The sequence below is a fragment of the Peromyscus maniculatus genome, chromosome 9, assembly GCF_049852395.1.
Source record: "Peromyscus maniculatus bairdii isolate BWxNUB_F1_BW_parent chromosome 9, HU_Pman_BW_mat_3.1, whole genome shotgun sequence".
Lineage (NCBI taxonomy): Eukaryota > Metazoa > Chordata > Mammalia > Rodentia > Cricetidae > Peromyscus > Peromyscus maniculatus.
Genome location: NC_134860.1, coordinates 120484746 through 120502087, shown reverse-complemented (window position 1 = coordinate 120502087; position 17342 = coordinate 120484746). Strand labels below are relative to the sequence as shown.

Sequence of the window (17342 nt, the reverse complement as noted above, 5' to 3'; positions counted from 1 at the left end):
AGCACCGAGTGAGATGCCTGTAGGTTTACACACAGACTATGTTGCCCACACTTTGTGCAGCCTGGAGCATGAACTTGAGAGAAGAACTGAGGCATTTAAGCCTGGAATCTGGCCAAAATCAGCCGTCTCAAAGTGGACACCCTGTTGGATTTAGCTTGAGCTGCAGGTGGCGCCAGTGGGTTATTGGCGCCTTCCAAGATCTGGAGCTACCTGCTCAGCCTGTTGACAGGAGTCTGGCTGCTGAACCATCTGCTGGAATAGCAAGGGCCAGCATGTCACCATCCCAATCTACCTGGCCTGTGTGCACAAGCTTCCTTCCAGTGCTTGGGGATTTTTCCAGTCACTTTCATACTCAGAGTGGGCAAAAGTGAAGAGAAGACTATGTCTGCACTGTTGGTCACTGTACTTTGAAGATGGTATGTAACTGCCTTAAGTTTTTAAAATTACATAGATATATATGGAGAGGCATGTGTGCCACAACATGAATGTAGAGGTCAGGATTTGGTTCTGCCCTTCCACCACATGGTTCCCAGGCATCAAACTCGGGTCATTAGGTTTGGTGTCAAGGACCTTTCTTGACCTTTACTTGCTGAGTCTTTAAAGTAACACAGCATGAAAAACATTTTTGTCATGACCAAAGCATTAAAAATTCACAGAATGGTGGCCAAGGCCACATATGTGTAGGCCATTGTGGCATCAGGGCCATAAAGGTTTGTTTTCCCAGACCTCAAGAATCTGGAGCTTTGAACACACCAGCAAGCCATCCCTGATTTCAAAGGCAGCCAGTGCTACTAATGTGAGGACAGTGTTTGACTGTCTCCTTTCAGGGGTAGTGGTAAAGCTGGTGAGGCTGGCTCCAGCAGGTAGGTCTTGTCTTTACTATAAAGAACCAGGCAAGCATCAAAGCATCTGCAGGATGTGTCCAGCCCTCCCTGGCAAGATGCCCAGGACCTTAGTGCCTGCTCCTGCTCACAGGTCAGGGCCAGGTTTAAACTTCACAGCATCTTGTTTTTTCACCTGTTTCCTACAGTTCTAAGAGACCTGTTAATAATTAATGAGTAACTATATCAGGTACCCATCCTTTTCTCCAAGGTAAATAGGGTTACTATGGGTATATTTGTGTGTGCTCCAGGCCACTGGATGGTAAGGGTGATATTTAGTGGAGGTGGTAAAGACAGGGGCTGTGGTTGGCATTGTGGTCGATGTGCTTGCCTTTTGTGAACTTGGTGTAGCCAACATTGACACAGATGGTGGATGATAAAAGCAAGTGAAGACTCCATTTATAATTGCTTTGGTGGGGGTCTGCAGCACCAGAGTTCCTGGTTCTGGAATGACTCCTCCTGCAGCCAGTGCTGAGTGGTAGACACATCCGACCACTTGTTTCTATCGAGGTCTTCACTTGACAACTGGCAGATTGCTCGTGGCTTGATTTATCATGTGAAAAAATTGAAGTGATGACATCCAGCATCTACTAACACTTCTTTGTGCCACTAAATACAAACAGGATGGATATTTTATTGAAGTACCATATTAGAAGGTTGTTCTTATGCTAGAAGGTGACATTCATTTAAAATCCTTTAGCAAATTAATGTTGGAAGACTTTAAGCCTTAGCTCTTGTCTTATTTGGTCTCACCTGCTGCGTGTCTGAAGTAGGAACTGAACATGTGTGCTAGTCGTGATTTAGACTAACTTAATAAAGTCAAAATCCTGCCTTTTACACTCCTGCCACCAGGTGGCTAGTGAAAAATACCAATCAAGACCAATCCAGCTGTTACTCGAATCTTAAATCGGTCTTAAATCTAGCTCAGTAGGTAGAGCATAAGACTCTTAATCTCAGGGTCGTGGGTTCATGACCCACATTGGGGGCCAGATGTAACATGAATTTCTAAAGGTCTTATCATAAAAGACCTAGAGCTAGATATTGGTGTAAATGCTGAAAGATCAGAGGACAAAGGAACAAGCCATCTGTTACATCTGATGTATATCTCAGCCTGAAAAGCCTCTAGTTCCTGTCTTCTCACACCTTATATACCTTTTTCTGCCCAGCCACCACTTCCTGGGATTAAAGGCATGTGTGCTTCCCAAGCAAAGGCAGATCTCAAGTGCTGCGATTAAAGGTGTGTGCCACCAATGCCTGGCTCTGTTTCTCTCCTAGACTGAGTCAATCTCATGTAGTCCAGGGTGGCTTTGATCCCTATGGATCTCTGCCTCTCAAGTGCTAGGATTAAAGGTGTGTGCCACCACTGCCCGGCCTCTATGTTTAATCCAGTGGCGTGTTCTGTTCTCTGATCTTCAGGCAAATTTTATTAGGGTACACAATATATCACCACATCCAGCAATTATGTAAAGGCCTTGGAATCACTAAATTCTGCTTCAGTGATGAAATATGAAACTAGATGGATTGTACTACAGAAAAGCAAACTGCTGAGTGACAGCATTTCAGGCAGTACCCTGCCAGATGGACATTACTATGGTGTTTTTGGCTTTTAAATATTGACACTGTTAACTAGCCAGGTTTTGCTGAGCTAAGGCATTTGGAGACACTGAGCCTACTCTATCTTTGGGCTAAATTCTGGATAGACATTATTCTAGGTTGTAACGAAGTTTGAGACAAAGGTTCTGCTTTGGGCTCTTCAATTCTAATCAGGGGCACCTCAGTCCTGACACTGTAGGCTTACCACCTGGTCTTTACTGTATCTGTGACATCATCCACAGAGACATTGCATAAAACTACTCAGTACAGGCTCTAGAGCTCCCAGCTAAACTGAAGCTGAACAGCCATGTGTGGCTGTCTAGACTGCACATGTGTGGTAAGACGAGGGAATTGGGCTTACTTCTATAGGACACATCTGTTAGAATGAAGACAGCAACATATGGCATAGACCCTGCTTCCTCAGTGTTTGCAAAGAGAAAGGCAGTCCTTCCCATAGACATAAAACCTTACCCATCCCCTGGCCAATGTCATGTGTCTACCCAGCCCCTTTTGTGCGTCTAGCTGCTCTTTGGGTCTTTAATTTATTCATTTTGACAAATAACCTCTTGCTCGTACAACAGTTCACTCTCAACTTGCTTCTCTGATTCAAAGTGAACATGAGTGCCTTAATCCTCTAATGGGAATTAATTGCTTGTTTCAGTACTTAACTCTGATCCTTTCCCAATCCCCACAGGGACAAGTTGCTTCCTGAAGGATCCGTGTGTACTGTTCAAAACACAATCAGAAAAGGTAATGATGTTTTTCTTATGAAAGAAGCCAGAAATGCAGAACATTCATTTTGCACTACATAAGTAGTGTTCTCAAACTGATTTTATATTAGAAAGAATTCATTAACCAAATGTTTGAGTAAAGGCTCGTCTCTCTTGCCTAGTTATCTTTTATAGAAATAAGCTATTGTTTTCTTTAGAAGAAAGTTGCTGATTTTCTACAGTTTAAAGAAGAAAGCCACTGTCCACATCATGATTCCATGGTACAGTGACCCCTTCCTGAGACTGCTTCTTGGTTCTGAAACCACCACTTGATAAGACTTAAATCCCCCTCTCACCGAAACATTTACCATAACAGTCTCGGGAGCTTAGCTGAGAATCCTGCAGTAAGCATTTGGGGAAGGAAGAGCTGGGGTGGAGACCTGGGGAAGTGAGAGGGAAGGGTCAGGGGAAAGAGGAATTCAGGGTCATTGCATGCTGGTCTGGCAGTCATTGCTCAGTAGAGAGTAATTCATTGGGAAACATGATGAACCCAATTTTTAACAAAAGCTCAGAGACTTGAAATAATAATCTCAAAAATCTACAGTTGTTGTGTGAAGGTCATAACCTGGCTCTGTGTCTTGAATGTCCACCTGTGGGTATCCTGTCTGATGCTCACTGCGGAGACTGGGTCTATATTGTGTCTGATGGAGCAGAACACTCATCCTTCAGTGTCATGGTTCAAGCTGACTTGGGGCTATCTACTTAACATTCACCAAGACAAACAGCCATTTTTGTTTTGTGCTTTCCACCCCTTATTATTAAACTAAGTTCTTGCATTTTTATACAGGACTAATTAAATCCAGTGTCATGGAAAGAACTAGCATTGCACAGTGTGGGGGAGGGGCAATTTGAAAACATAATTAGGCATTACTCTCAGGAAACAACATCCTTTTTCACAGTGGCCCTCCCTGGGGGCCAGAAGCATCAGAGCAGGGTTCTCCTGTCCCTGCTAGGGACTATGAACTTTTCTTTTTTCTTTTTTTCCCCCCTTCATTTGAGAACTCTGTTCAGATCCCAGTCCCATTTTTTGAACTGGTCATTTGTTTTGTTTTTTAACTCCTTTTTTTGAGTTCTTTATATATTAATGGATATTAATCCTCTGTTAGATATATAAGTGGCAAAGATTCTCTCCCATTCTGCAGGCTTCCTCTGTTGATTGTTTCTTTAGCTGAACAGAAGCTTTTTAATTATATGAAGTCCCACTTGTCAGTTTTGGCCTTGATTCTTGGGCAGATGGAGTCTTGCTCAGAAAGTCCTTCCCTGCGCCTGTGTCATGAGGGGACTGCGTATGTTTTTTTCCAGCAGTTTTGATGTTTCCAGATTCACATTTCAGTCCTTGACCCATGTGGAGTTAGTTTTCATGCACGGTTATAGATAAGGGTCTAATTCATTCTTCTGCACGTGGACATTAGTTTTTCCAGCACCATTTGTTGAAGATGCTTTCTTTTCTCAAGTCTAAGGTTTTGGCATCTTTGTCAATTATATGACTGAAGTTACATATACTCACTTTTGGGTCTTCAATTTTGTTCCATTGGTCGGTTTTTGTGCAAGTACCGTATTTTTATTACTATGGCTCTGCAATGTATCTTCAAATCTAAACTATTAATCCCTCCAGCATTGTTTTTGTGCTGTGGATTATTTTGGCTGAGGTCTTTTGTAGTTTCATATGAATTGTAGGATTTCTCTTATTTCTGTAAATAATGCAATGGGAATTTTTATTGGGATTGCATTGAATCTGTAAATAGTTTTTGGTAAAATGGTCATTTTTATAACATTAATTCAAATTCATGAGCAAGGGGTAAGGGATGTCTTTTCATTTTCTAGTGTCTTTATCTCTTTCTTCAGAGGTTTAAAGTGTTCATTGTAGAGGTTCTTCATTTCCTTAGTTAGGTTAATTCCTAGATATTTTAATTTCTTTGAGGCTATTGTGAATGGGAATGTGTCCATGATTTCTATGCGTGTTTGTTGTTGGTGTATAGAAAAAGTATGTAAGTTGATTCTGTATCCTCTCACATTGCTGAATTTGTTTTTGTTTCTAGAAGTTTTCTGGTAGAATGTTGGGGATCTTGGAGGTATAGTGTTAGTTCATCTGCAAATAGGGATAGTTTGACTTCTTTCCCCACTTGTATCCCTTTGGATTCCTTCTGTTTGTTCCCTTTTTGTTCCAGCCAGTACTTTGAGCAAATATTGAAAAGAAGTGGAGATAGTGGACAGCCCTGTCCCATTTCTAACTTCAGTGAGATTGCTTCAAGCTTTTCTCCATTTAAGATGATGTTGCTGTGGGTTTCTCATATATAGCTTTTGTGTTGAGGTATATTACCTCTAGTCCTACATTCTCTAGGACTTCCGGGACACGGGAAAACTTCAGCTACAGACTTCTGTAATGAAGGTATGTTGGATTTTGTCAAGCCTTTTCTGCATCTGCTGAGGTGATCATGTGATTTTGTCTTTGAAGTCAACTTGTGTGGTTTGTTGCATGTGCTCACTGGGTATGCTGAACTCATGTGCTCACTGGGTATGCTGAACTGTCCTATATTTCAGGGGAAGCCAAGTTGGTCATGGTGTATGGTCTTTTTTATATATGTCTGTATTCTTTTTACAAGTATTTTATCGAGCTTTTTAGCATCTATGTTCATCAGCTATATTGGCCTGTATTTTTCTTTGTTGAGTCTTTACCTGGTTCTGGTGTTAGAGTGATCGAAGGGTTTGGATTGGGAGTACTCCTCCTCCTCTTTTCTTTCCTTCTTCCTTTTTTTTTTCTTGAATAGTTTAAGGATTGGCTATAGGTCTTTTTTGAAAGTGGTAGAATTCTGCTGTGCTTCGGTCTGGCCCTGAACTTCTCTTAACTGGAAGGATATTTATTACTATTTCAATCCCCTAATTTGATATAGGTCTCTTTATGTTGTTGAATTCTTTATTTAATTTTGGTGATTTGGCTGAATCTAGAAATTCATCCATTTCTTCTAGGTTTTTCAGCCTAATGAAGTATAGGGGTTTTTTGATAAATTTTTTTTTTTTTTTTTTTTTTTTTTGGTTTTTCGAGACAGGGTTTCTCTGTGTAGCTTTGCGCCTTTCCTGGAGCTCACTTGGTAGCCCAGGCTGGCCTCGAACTCACAGAGATCCGCCTGGCTCTGCCTCCCGAGTGCTGGGATTAAAGGCGTGCGCCACCAACGCCCGGCCGATAAATATTTTTTTAAATTTTATTTTATAATTTAATGTCACATATCAGCCATGGATTCCCTTGTTCTCCCCCTCCCGGCCTCCCCCCCCCCCCCCCCCCCCCCCGCCTTTCCCCCGACCCACCCCCCATTCCCATCTCTTCCATGGCAAAGACTCCCCTGAGGATTGAGTTCAACCTGGTAGATTCAGTCCAGGCAGGTCCAGTCCCCTCCTCCCAGGCTGAGCCAAGTGTCCCTGTATAAGCCCCAGGTTCCAAACAGCCAGCACATACACAGAGGACAGGACCCAGTACCACTGCCTGGATGCCTCCCAAACAGATCAAGCTAATCAACTGTCTTATTTATCCAGAGGGCCTGATCCAGTTGGGGGCTCCTCAGCTACTGGTTCATAGTTCATGTGTTTCCATTCGTTTGGCTATTTGTCCCTGTGCTTTATCCAACCTTGGTCTCAACAATTCTCGCTCATACAAACCCTGCCTCTTGCCAATTGGACTCCTGGAGCTCCACCTGGGGCCTGGCGGTGGATCTCTGCATCTGGTTCCCTCAGTCATTGGATGAGGTTTCTAGCACGACAGTGAGGGTGTTTGGCCATCCTATCACCAGAGTAGGTCAGTTCAGGCTATCTCTCGACCATTGCCAGTAGTCTATTGTAGAGGTATCTTTGTGGATTTCTGTGGACCTCTCTAGCACTTTGCTTCTTCCTATTCTCATGTGGTCATCATTTATCATGGTCTCTTATTCCTTGTTCTCCCTCTCTGTTCTTGATCCAGCTGGGATCTCCTGCTCCCCTAAGCTCTCTTTTCCTCGACCCTTGCCCTTTATTACCCCCACTCACGTCCAGGTTGTTCATGTAGATCTCATCCATTTTTTCTGTCATTGGGCAACCTTGTGTCTTTCTTGGGGTCCTGTTTTCTAGGTAGCCTCCAAGGCTGTCCGCTCTCCCCATATTTATTCAATATAGTACTTAAAGTTTTAGCCAGAGCAATAAGACAACATAAGGAGATTAAGGGGATACAAATGGGAAAGGAAAAAGTCAAGCTTTCCCTATTTGCAGATGACATGATAGTATACTTGAGTGACCCCAAAGATTCAACCAAGGAACTGATACAGCTTGTAAACACCCTCAGCAACATAGCAGGATACAAGATCAACTCAAAAAAATCAGTAGCCCTCCTATATACAATTGACAAATAGGCTGAGAAGGAAATCAGAGATACATCACCTTTTACAATAGCCACAAATGATATAAAATACCTTGGGGTAACTCTAACTAAGCAAGGGAAGGACCTATATGACAAGAACTTTAAGTCCCTGAAAAAAAGAAATTGAAGAAGATGTCAGAAAATGAAAAGATCTCCCATGCTCATGGATAGGCAGGATTAACATAGTAAAAAATGGCAATCTTACCAAAAGCAATCTACAGATTCAATACAATCCCCATCAAAATACCAACACAATTCTTCACAGACCTGGAAAGAATAATACTCAACTTCATATGGAAAAACAAAAAACCCAGGATAGCCAAAAGAATCCTCTACAATAAAACCACCTCTGGAGGCATCACGATCCCTGACTTCAAGCTCTACTATAGAGCTACAGTAATAAAAACAGCTTGGTACTGGCATAAAAAGCGACATGTGGACCAATGGAATCGAATTGAAGACCCTGACATTAATCCGCACACCTATGAACATATAATTTTTGACAAAGAAGCCAAAAGTGTACAATGGAAAAAAGAAAGCATCTTCAACAAATGGTGCTGGCATAACTGGATATCAACGTGTAGAAGGCTGCAAATAGATCCATATCTGTCACCGTGCAGAAAACTTAAGTCCAAGTGGATTAAAGACCTCAACATAAATCCAGCTACTCTGAACCTGATAGAAGAGAAAGTAGGAAGTAGTCTTGAACACATTGGCACTGGAGATCACTTCCTAAATATAACACCAGTAGCACAGACACTGAGAGAAACAATCAATCAATGGGACCTCTTGAAAATGAGAAGCTTTTGTAGAGAAACAATCAATCAATGGGACCTCTTGAAAATGAGAAGCTTTTGTAGAGCAAAGGATACGGTCAACAAGGCAAAGCGACAGCCTACAGAATGGGAAAAGATCTTCACCAACCCCACATGTGACAGAGGACTGATATCCAGAATATATAAGGAACTCAAGAACTTAGACATCAAAATGCCCAACAGTCCAATTAAGAAATGGGCTATAGAGATAAATAGAGAATTCTCAACAGAGGAAGTTCAAATGGCTGAAAGACATTTAAGGAATTGCTCAACATCCCTAATCATCAGGGAAATGCAAATCAAAACGACGCTGAGATACTATCTTACATCTGTCAGAATGGCTAAGATCAAAAACACTGAAGATAGCTTGTGCTGGAGAGGATGTGAAGCTAGGTGAACTCTCCTCCACTGCTGGTGGGAATGCAAGCTTGTACAACCACTTTTGAAATCAATATGGCGCTTTCTTAGAAAATCGGGAATCAGTCTCCCCCAAGATCCAGCTATATACCCAAGGAATGCTCAATCTACCACAAGGGCACTTGCTCAGCTATGTTCATATCAGCATTTTTTGTAATGGCCAGAACTTGGAAACAACCTAGATGCCCTTCAACTGAAGAATGGATAAATAAAATGTGGTACATATACACAATGAAATACTACTCAGCAGAGAAACACAATGACATCATGAGGTTTGCAGGCAAATGGATGGATCTAGAAAAAAATCATCCTGAGTGAGGTAACCCAGACTCAGAAAGACAAACATGGTATGAACTCACTCATAGGAGGATACTAGATGTAAAACAAAGAAGTATAGGTTTTTAAAGTATTCCTTTATAATACTCTGAGTTTTTTTAGTGTCTGTGGTAATGTTTCCCTGTTCATTTCTGATTCTGTTAATTTGGATTCTTTATTTCTTTTGGTTAGTTGGGCCAAGGTTCTGTACTTTGATTTGTCTTCTCAAAGAGCCAGCTCTTAGATTTGTTGATTCTTTGTATTTTTTTCTTTGTTTCTATTTCATTGGTTTCTCCTTTTATTCTTGCCATGACTGAGTTTGGATTTGGTTTCTTCTTATTTTCCAACTTCTGTAGTTGCATCAACTAAGCCATTTATTTGTGCTCTTTTTGAATTATTTTGGGGGAGGTGGCGGAGAGACAAAGTTTCTACATAGCCCTGGCTGTTCTGGAACTTGCTGCATATATCAGGCTGACCTGGAACTCCGAGATCTACTCTGCCTCCAAAGTGCTTGGATGAAAGGCGTGTTCCACCATGCCTTTAATTTTAACATAGACACGTATAGGAGCTATACATTTCTCTTGTAGGTATGTTTTCAATGTTTTCCAGAGGTTTTGTTATATTTTCATTCTCATTTAGTTCCAGGAAATTATTTCTTTCTTGGTTTCTTCTTTGACCCATTCATTCATCATTCATTAATGAGTTTTTAATTTCCTTTAGTGTGTGTACTGACTAGAGATTTTTTTGCTGTCAGTTTTAAGGTATTTTTTGTTTTGTGTTTTTTTATTTTGTTTTGTTTTTTGTTTTTGTTTGTTTGTTTTTTGTTTTTTTTCCGAGACAGTGTTTCTCCGTGTTGCTTTGGTGCCTGTCCTGGATCTCACTCTGTGGACCAGGCTGGCCTCAAACTCACAGAGATCCCACCTAGCTCTGCCTCCTGAGTGCTGGGATTAAAGACGTGCGCCACCACCGCCTGGCTCAGTTTTAAGTTTTATTGCTTTGTGGTTAGATAGGGTATAAGGATTGATTTCAATCTTTTTGAATTTATAAAGGGTTTTTGTCCTAGAATGTGGTGCATTTTAGAAAAGCTTCCATGTGCTGTTAAGTTGAATGTATATTCTTTGGTGTTTGGGTGGAATATATATGTATCTGTTAAGTCCATTTGGTATATGATGTCAGTGTCAATTCTGATGTTTCACTGTTTTTGCTCAGATAACTTGTTTGAATGAGAATGGCCTCCCCAGAGGTTGATATATTTGAATTTTTGGTCCCTAGTTGGGGAAACTGTTTGGGGAAAGATTAGGAGATATGGCCTTGTTGGAGCAGATGTATCATGGGGCGGGGGGCTTTAAGGTATCAAAAGCCCACACCAGACTCTCTCTGCCTCCAACTCGTAGATAAGATGTAAATTCTTCACTACTGCTCCAGCCAGTGCCTTGCCTACCTGCTTGCCACCATGCTTCCCCACAATGATGATTTTGAACTAACTCTCTGAAACTATGAGCAAACCCCCAATTAAATGCTTCCTTTTAGACTCCTGTCTATTGGAAAAATTGCTATATTGAAATCACTTACTATTAATGGGTTCATTAAATCTTTAAATCTCAGTAGTAGAAATGAAATTTTATGAAATTGGGCACCCCAGAATTTGTTGCCTATCTGTTTAATATGGTAATGTCATCTTAGCTAACTGCTCCCTCGATAAGGACTAAGTGTCCCTCTATCTCTTCTGATTAGCATGCTGTGTCAGGTATTAGGACCTGCTTGCTTCCAGGTCCAGTCTGTGTGGAGCACTTTTGTCCATCATTTGACTCTAACTCAGTGCCTATCTTTAAAGCTGAGTTGTCTTTCTTGTAGACAATAGATGGATTTTGTTTTTTGATCCATTCAGTCATTTTGTCTTTTGATTGGAGAATTGAGGCATTGATATTTAAAGTTATTATTGAAATATGTGTGTTAATTGCAGTTATTTTGTTATTTTTAGTGTTGTGTTCTCATTGATAATTTGTGTTTTAATAATTGTGGCTTTCCATTTCTTTCCACAGTCTATCAGCTATGCTCATTCCTCTCTTCAGCCCAAAATATTGCTCCATTTTCTTTACATTTGGTTTGTTGAATATAATTTTAGGCTGCTTATATTGTGAAAAGTTTTTCTTTCTCCTTCAATTATGGCAGATAGTCTTGCTGTGTATATCAGTCTATGCTGGCCATCATGGTCTTTTAGGAAGTGGAATGTATTGCTTTAGACTCTTCTGGCTTTCAACCTTTCTACTGAGAAATCAGCTGTTACTCTAATCGGTTTTTCTTCATTATATAACTTGGATTTTGTTTCTCTTGTAACTTCATTATACATCCTTTGTATGTGTATTTAGTGCTTTAACTATAATATGTTGTGGAGATTTCCTTTTCTGATCTTGTATATTTGGTGTTATGTATGCTTCTTGTATCTGTAGGGATGTGTCTTTCCTAGTTTGGGGAAGATTTCTTTATGATCTTGTTGAAGATCTGGTCTATGCCATTGACTTGGGAGTCTTCTTCCTCATCTGTGCCTATAATTCGAAGGTTTTTTTTTTAAGGTGTCTCACATTTCTTGTATATTCCTTTGTGTTTTTAATTTTTCCCCCTTATTTCATCTAGAGCCTCTATCTTTGATTCTTGATATGTTTTCTGCTCACTCACTCTACTTGTAAGGCTTTTTGAGTTTTCTAGTTGAGTTATCGGGTTTTACAATTCCATCTTCATTTCAGCTTCAATGTTTATATCTCCTAATTGAATTCCATTCTCAAAAGTCCTAGGTTGTCATTGTCATTTCCATCAGCCTTATGTCTGGACTTCACTCAGGCTTATTCTCTTTAATTTCATTGAGCTGTTTGTATCTTCTTTAAATTCCTTGAATTCTTTGATGAAATTTATGATTGTCCTGGGTTCATCCAAGTAATTCTCGCTGGCAATCATTGGCAAACACTTCTATAGGACTGGCAGATTTTAGAGAGTAGATACTGGTTATCTTTCATATTGTTTGTAGTTTTGCAGTATCTGGGCACATGGACTTCTTTTGTTAGTTCTGAGTCTGATATGGACAGAGCAGGTTGGGGCAGAAGAGAGGACGTGTGGATGGATTGGGCCTAGAATTTGTAAATGGCTTCAGATGGACAGTTGGGGTGGGGGAGCTGAGCTAGTGTACAGGAATTGCCTCTTGGACCTAGCCTAGAGTATGGGGGTAGATCTGGCTGAATAGAAAGGTTGAAAGTGTTATGGGAGGGACCTTTGGGTTATGTGGTATGAAGATAAAGGAAGATAAAGGTGGTTCCAGGCAGAACTGTAGGGATTGATTGCAGTGCAGAAGGGGTGGCCAAACAGAACCTGGGTACTGGTAGATGTGGGACCTGGGCTAGACCTGGCAGATTGGGGAGGATCATGGTGATTCACCTGGCTATACCCTGGAGAAAGGTGTTGAAGCTCTAGCTGGGTGGAGGGGTTGGACGTGGAGATGGAAAGAGAGGAACCTGTGGTTGGTGGCAAGGAGTGTGGTTCCTGACTGGAGATAGGTCGCAGTCAGGCAGGGGTGCCAGACTAGGACTTGGGCTAGGTCTGGTGGGTTGTGCAGAGGGCTCCTGGACAGGAGGTGACAGGGAGGCTCATTGGGTTAGACTTTGGAGAAGCATGTGGGAGTGCTTGCTGGGCAGACAAGTTGGATGTGCTGCAGAAAGGATCTGTGGATGGTGGCAGGTAGGGTGAGCCTGCACTAGACCCTCAACACTGTCTTTAAAATAGATATATTGCTAATAGCCTGAAAACAGACCTAATAGAGAAATGGGATAGGAGAGAGGGTCTAGAAGTAGATCCTTGCATGTATAGTTAAAAAAAAAAAACCTGTAGGAAATTCCAAGACCATTTTGTGTGGACAGGCAGCTCTTTCAGCAAACAATACTATATATCTATATGCAAGTTAATGAAGTTAGACCTTTACATAAAGACAAAAAGTAAAGTCAAAGTGGATCAAAGACCTAAATTTAAGAGCTTAAGTTAGAAAAGCCACATGACTAGCTGAGCGTGGTGGTGCACACCTTTAATCCCAGCACTCGAGAGGCAGAGGCAGGTGAATCCCTTTGAGTTTGAGGCCAGCTTGGTCTACAAAGGGAGTTCCAGGACAGCCAGGGCTGTTACACAGAGAAACCCTGTCTCGAAAAACTAAAAAAAGGAAAAAAAAAAAAAAAAAAAGAAAGAAAGAAAGAAAAGCCACATGACATTGGGTTTGAGAATGGTTTCTTGGATATGACAACAAAATTTATAAGAAACAAAATTAAAAATAAATTATTGGAATACATCAAAATTTAAAATTGATGTGCATTAGTAGACATAATTAGCAGAATGACAAGGTAACTAACCTACAGATGTGAGAAAGTAAGTGTAGATTATGTATTCAAAGAGGACGATTATCTTTTCTATAAAGCTTGGCACAAATAGTTTAGCAAAGACTTTGGAAAGACAGTTCTCAGAGATAAACAAATGGCCACTCAAGTGCATGCAAAGATGCTGATGGCCACCATCCACCGAGGACACCAAATCAGACTCACAGTGATACACTACTGAATACTCATGGAGATGGCCACCATCCACCAAGGACACCAAATCAGACTCACAGTGATACACTACTGCATATTCACGGAGATGGCCACCATCTAGAAGCAACCACTGCTGACGGAGAAGTGAGGTTGGAACCAGTGCTATTTTGGTAGTAATTCAAAAGGTACGACAGCCACAGAAAACAGTACTCAGAACACAGAAAACAATTACTGTGTGAACCAAATGCTTCTGGATAAGTACACACAAACTTAATGAAAGCAGGATCTAAAAGAGGTAGCCTGCACATCCATGTTCACAGAAGCATTCATTATTGACAGCAGCCAATCCAAGTGTCCATCAACAGATAAGGATAAGAAAACTGTGGGATGTCTGTATGGTGGAATATTATTTAGTTTTAAAAAGTAAATCTGACACACACTATATGAATGAACCCTGAACACATGTCAGGAAGTGAAATAAGCCAGCCATAAAAGACAATGCTGTCAGCTTTCACTTATGCAAAGTGGATAAGATAGCAGACCTCTAGGAGATTGGCAATAGAATAGTGATTAAGGGGAAATTTAATGGATAAAATCTGGCTACAGATCTGTTTCTCAGTGGTGTACTTCCATGGTAACCCCACTACACATTTAAAAGCAGTTAGGAAGAAAAAAGTTTAAGAAAAAAAAAATGGTTTTCTGTTGGGTAGATTTTATCACAGTTGCATAAAATTCTATTTGTTTTTTTTTTTTATCAAAATACATTCAAAACAAATGGTGGGAGAGGAATGCCAGAAGCAGGAGCCTTAGAAAATTGTCCCAAAGCCATATGCTACTTAGTCATGTTCCTGTGAGTAGCAGGAGCATCAGGCCTTCAGCTCCCATTACTGCCTTGGAACCTTCCTCTGAGGTTCCTGACTTGGCTTCTAACGTGTTAAATGAGGAAATGCCTCCTTCCTTACAGAGCCCTGAGGTGACATACAGCAGTACTGGGATCACTGCCCAACAGGACCCAAAGCCAAATCAAGTTCTGTTTTGTGGTGCCCTTCACTCCCTAGGAATCTGCCAGTAATAAGACCATCACTAGGTCTGGGCTCTTGAACTTGCAGGAATTAGAGGAAAAAAAAGTTTTTTGCTTTATAAAGTTGCCTTCCTCCAGGAGGTGGAGGAAGTGAGGGCACCAACTTCCCAGTGACCATGCCAAGGAGCTTTCAGGCTGGAACTCCCAGAGCAGTGAATACAAAGAGTTCGCTTGAATCCCCATCATAACTTGTCAGAAACCAAAGGGCCAGGGAATGTAAGAGCCTCATTTCAAGACACAAGAAGAGCTCAGGCATCCCAGCAAATCCCTAGCACACCTAAACCCCCTCAGGACAACAGTCCCTCAATTCCCTTCCAGCCACACTGTTCACCAGGAGACAGGATTTGTCAGCCCTGAGGAGTCCAAGGAAAGGACAGCTCTAACACTGAAGTGGCTAGGGACATCCTGATGGCTTCCAGAAAAGGTGGGGCTGGGTCACCACTGCAGAAACCTGAGCAGGAGGCCCCTATGCAAAACAAAGCACACAGAGCAATTTTCAATTCCAACAACAACAAAACCATGCTAGAGAGGCACTCCTACTCCAGTGCCCTGTGTGCCTTAGAGGAATATGCACGGCTCCAGTGCAGAAGTCAGATGCACTGACAGAAACGGTGCCGGCTCATTCAGGAGGATGGCAGGTCAGGTGGAGAGAACATGTTGGGTATGAAATGGCAAATGCAGGCCTTTTTTCTATCCCAGCCCCACTCTGACCTCCTACGTGAGATGCTCAGGGGCTGTCTCCATATGTGGGCTGTGCTTGAGATCTTTGTGAGATCTGGATCAGTCTGCCCTGGTGGTACAGAGGGGCTGACATACCTGCTCTTCCCACCTTAGCATTTGCCAGGTGTACTGATATTCTAATGCCAGCTACTCAGAAATCTGAGGCAAGAGGATCACTTGAGCTCTGAGTGCTTAGAACACATGGAAGATCTCCCTGCCATATACACACCATGGTGCTTAGTAAGTGTTCTTCCTTTAAGTCTTGGAGTCTAAGTTACACCCTTAGCTCAGATTTTGTCTCACTAGATAGCCTTGGCTGACCTAGGGCTTGCTATGCAGACCAGGCTGGTCTGGAACTCAGATTTACCTCCCTCCCAAGTGCTAGAGTTAAAGGTATGTGTCACACCACACCTTGCCTCCAGCCCAGATTTTTAAAGTCAGTGATATTTGCTTCTCTTTTTAGGTTCAAGATTGCAAACTCCAAGGCAGGATGGCCTAGTGCCTCTTTCAGTTTTTTTAAATAGCTAGAGAAAGCATTTCATAACATGAAGACAATATGAGCTTCTGTGTCCATAGGCGAGGTTTAACTAGGACATTGTGGCTTCTCTTCCTTCCACTCTGGGCCAGCAGAGTGGAGTGAATGTGATGGTGTTGCCCCAAGTCTGGAGGATGCCCCGAGGAAGCTGCTCACCTGCTGACATGCCTACTTGCTCTCTCCTCCCTAGCGTCCACAGCTAGATGGCCCACATCTTCGTGTATGGCACCCTGAAACGAGGCCAGCCCAACCACAAAGTCATGCTGGACCAGTCACATGGCTCAGCAGCCTTCCGAGGCCAGGGCTGCACAGTTGAGTCCTTCCCACTGGTGATTGCTGGCGAGCACAACATACCATGGCTGCTTCACCTGCCAGGCAAGGGCCACTGTGTGGCAGGTGAGATCTACAAGGTAGATGAACAGATGTTGCGTTTCCTGGATGACTTCGAAGGCTGCCCCAACATGTACCAGCGCACAGCCCTGCAAGTGCGGGTGCTTGAGTGGGAGGGTGCTAGTGGCCCTGGGGACAGCCTCCAGTGCTTCGTGTACAGTACGGCCACCTACGCACCTGAGTGGATACATCTCCCCTACCATAAAAGCTATGATTCCGAGGGCCCACATGGGCTACGCTACAACCCTCGGGAAAACAGGTGAGGGGCGAATGCCCCGGATGCTAACAGGATGGAAGAAGCCCAGTGGCTGCCTGGCATAAGCAGAGCTTTCCTGGCTTAACATCTGTCTATAAAACATGTTGACAAAAGGTCTCGACACAAATTTTGCACATACTCTGATGTTACTTACTATTGCTTGCTATTCAAGGAGCTCCTGAGTCTGCAGGTACTAGATGAGAAACACTCTGGGCTGAAGTCCCCTAAATGTCAGTTACAGAGCATCTGGTATTCCTTTTTTGATTTGCTTTGCTCTAACCTTAAGTCGGCATCTTCTGTGACTAAAGACCTGGCTGCAGTTAGATCTCAGAACCTAATGTATTGATTCCCACACCTTTAATCCCAGCACTCAGGAGGCAGAGCCAGGTGGATCTCTGTGAGTTCAAGGCCAGCCTGGTCTACAGAGCGAGATCCAGGACAGGCACCAAAACTACAGAGAAACTCTGTCTTGAAAAAAGGAAAAAAAAATGGTGGGAAATGCTGGTTTGGGGAGGCTCGATGGAAACCACCTTCGAGAAAAGCCTGCTGCACCCAGACTGTGTACTCCATCACTCTTCCAGTTTCCAGATCACACACAAACTATTAAAACAGCCATTAAAACATAA

At 42.2% G+C, this 17342-nt stretch overlaps 1 protein-coding gene across 5 annotated transcripts in view; it reads left to right on the top strand.

Annotated features, from left to right (window-relative positions):
• Ggact (gamma-glutamylamine cyclotransferase) overlaps positions 1 to 17342 on the top strand; it is a 27738-nt gene extending 10396 nt beyond the window's left edge. For 3 of the 5 annotated variants that reach the window (XM_076545609.1, XM_076545610.1, XM_076545611.1), the window contains exons 2-4: positions 2048 to 2118; positions 3169 to 3224; positions 16261 to 17342. In XM_076545609.1, coding sequence (XP_076401724.1) covers positions 16274 to 16723 — 450 coding nt within the window. In that variant the 5' untranslated portion in view covers positions 2048 to 2118; positions 3169 to 3224; positions 16261 to 16273 and the 3' untranslated portion in view covers positions 16724 to 17342. The remainder of the gene's footprint in view (positions 1 to 2047; positions 2119 to 3168; positions 3225 to 16260) is intronic. The other 2 variants (XM_006978779.4, XM_015997510.3) reach the window with 1 other exon arrangement.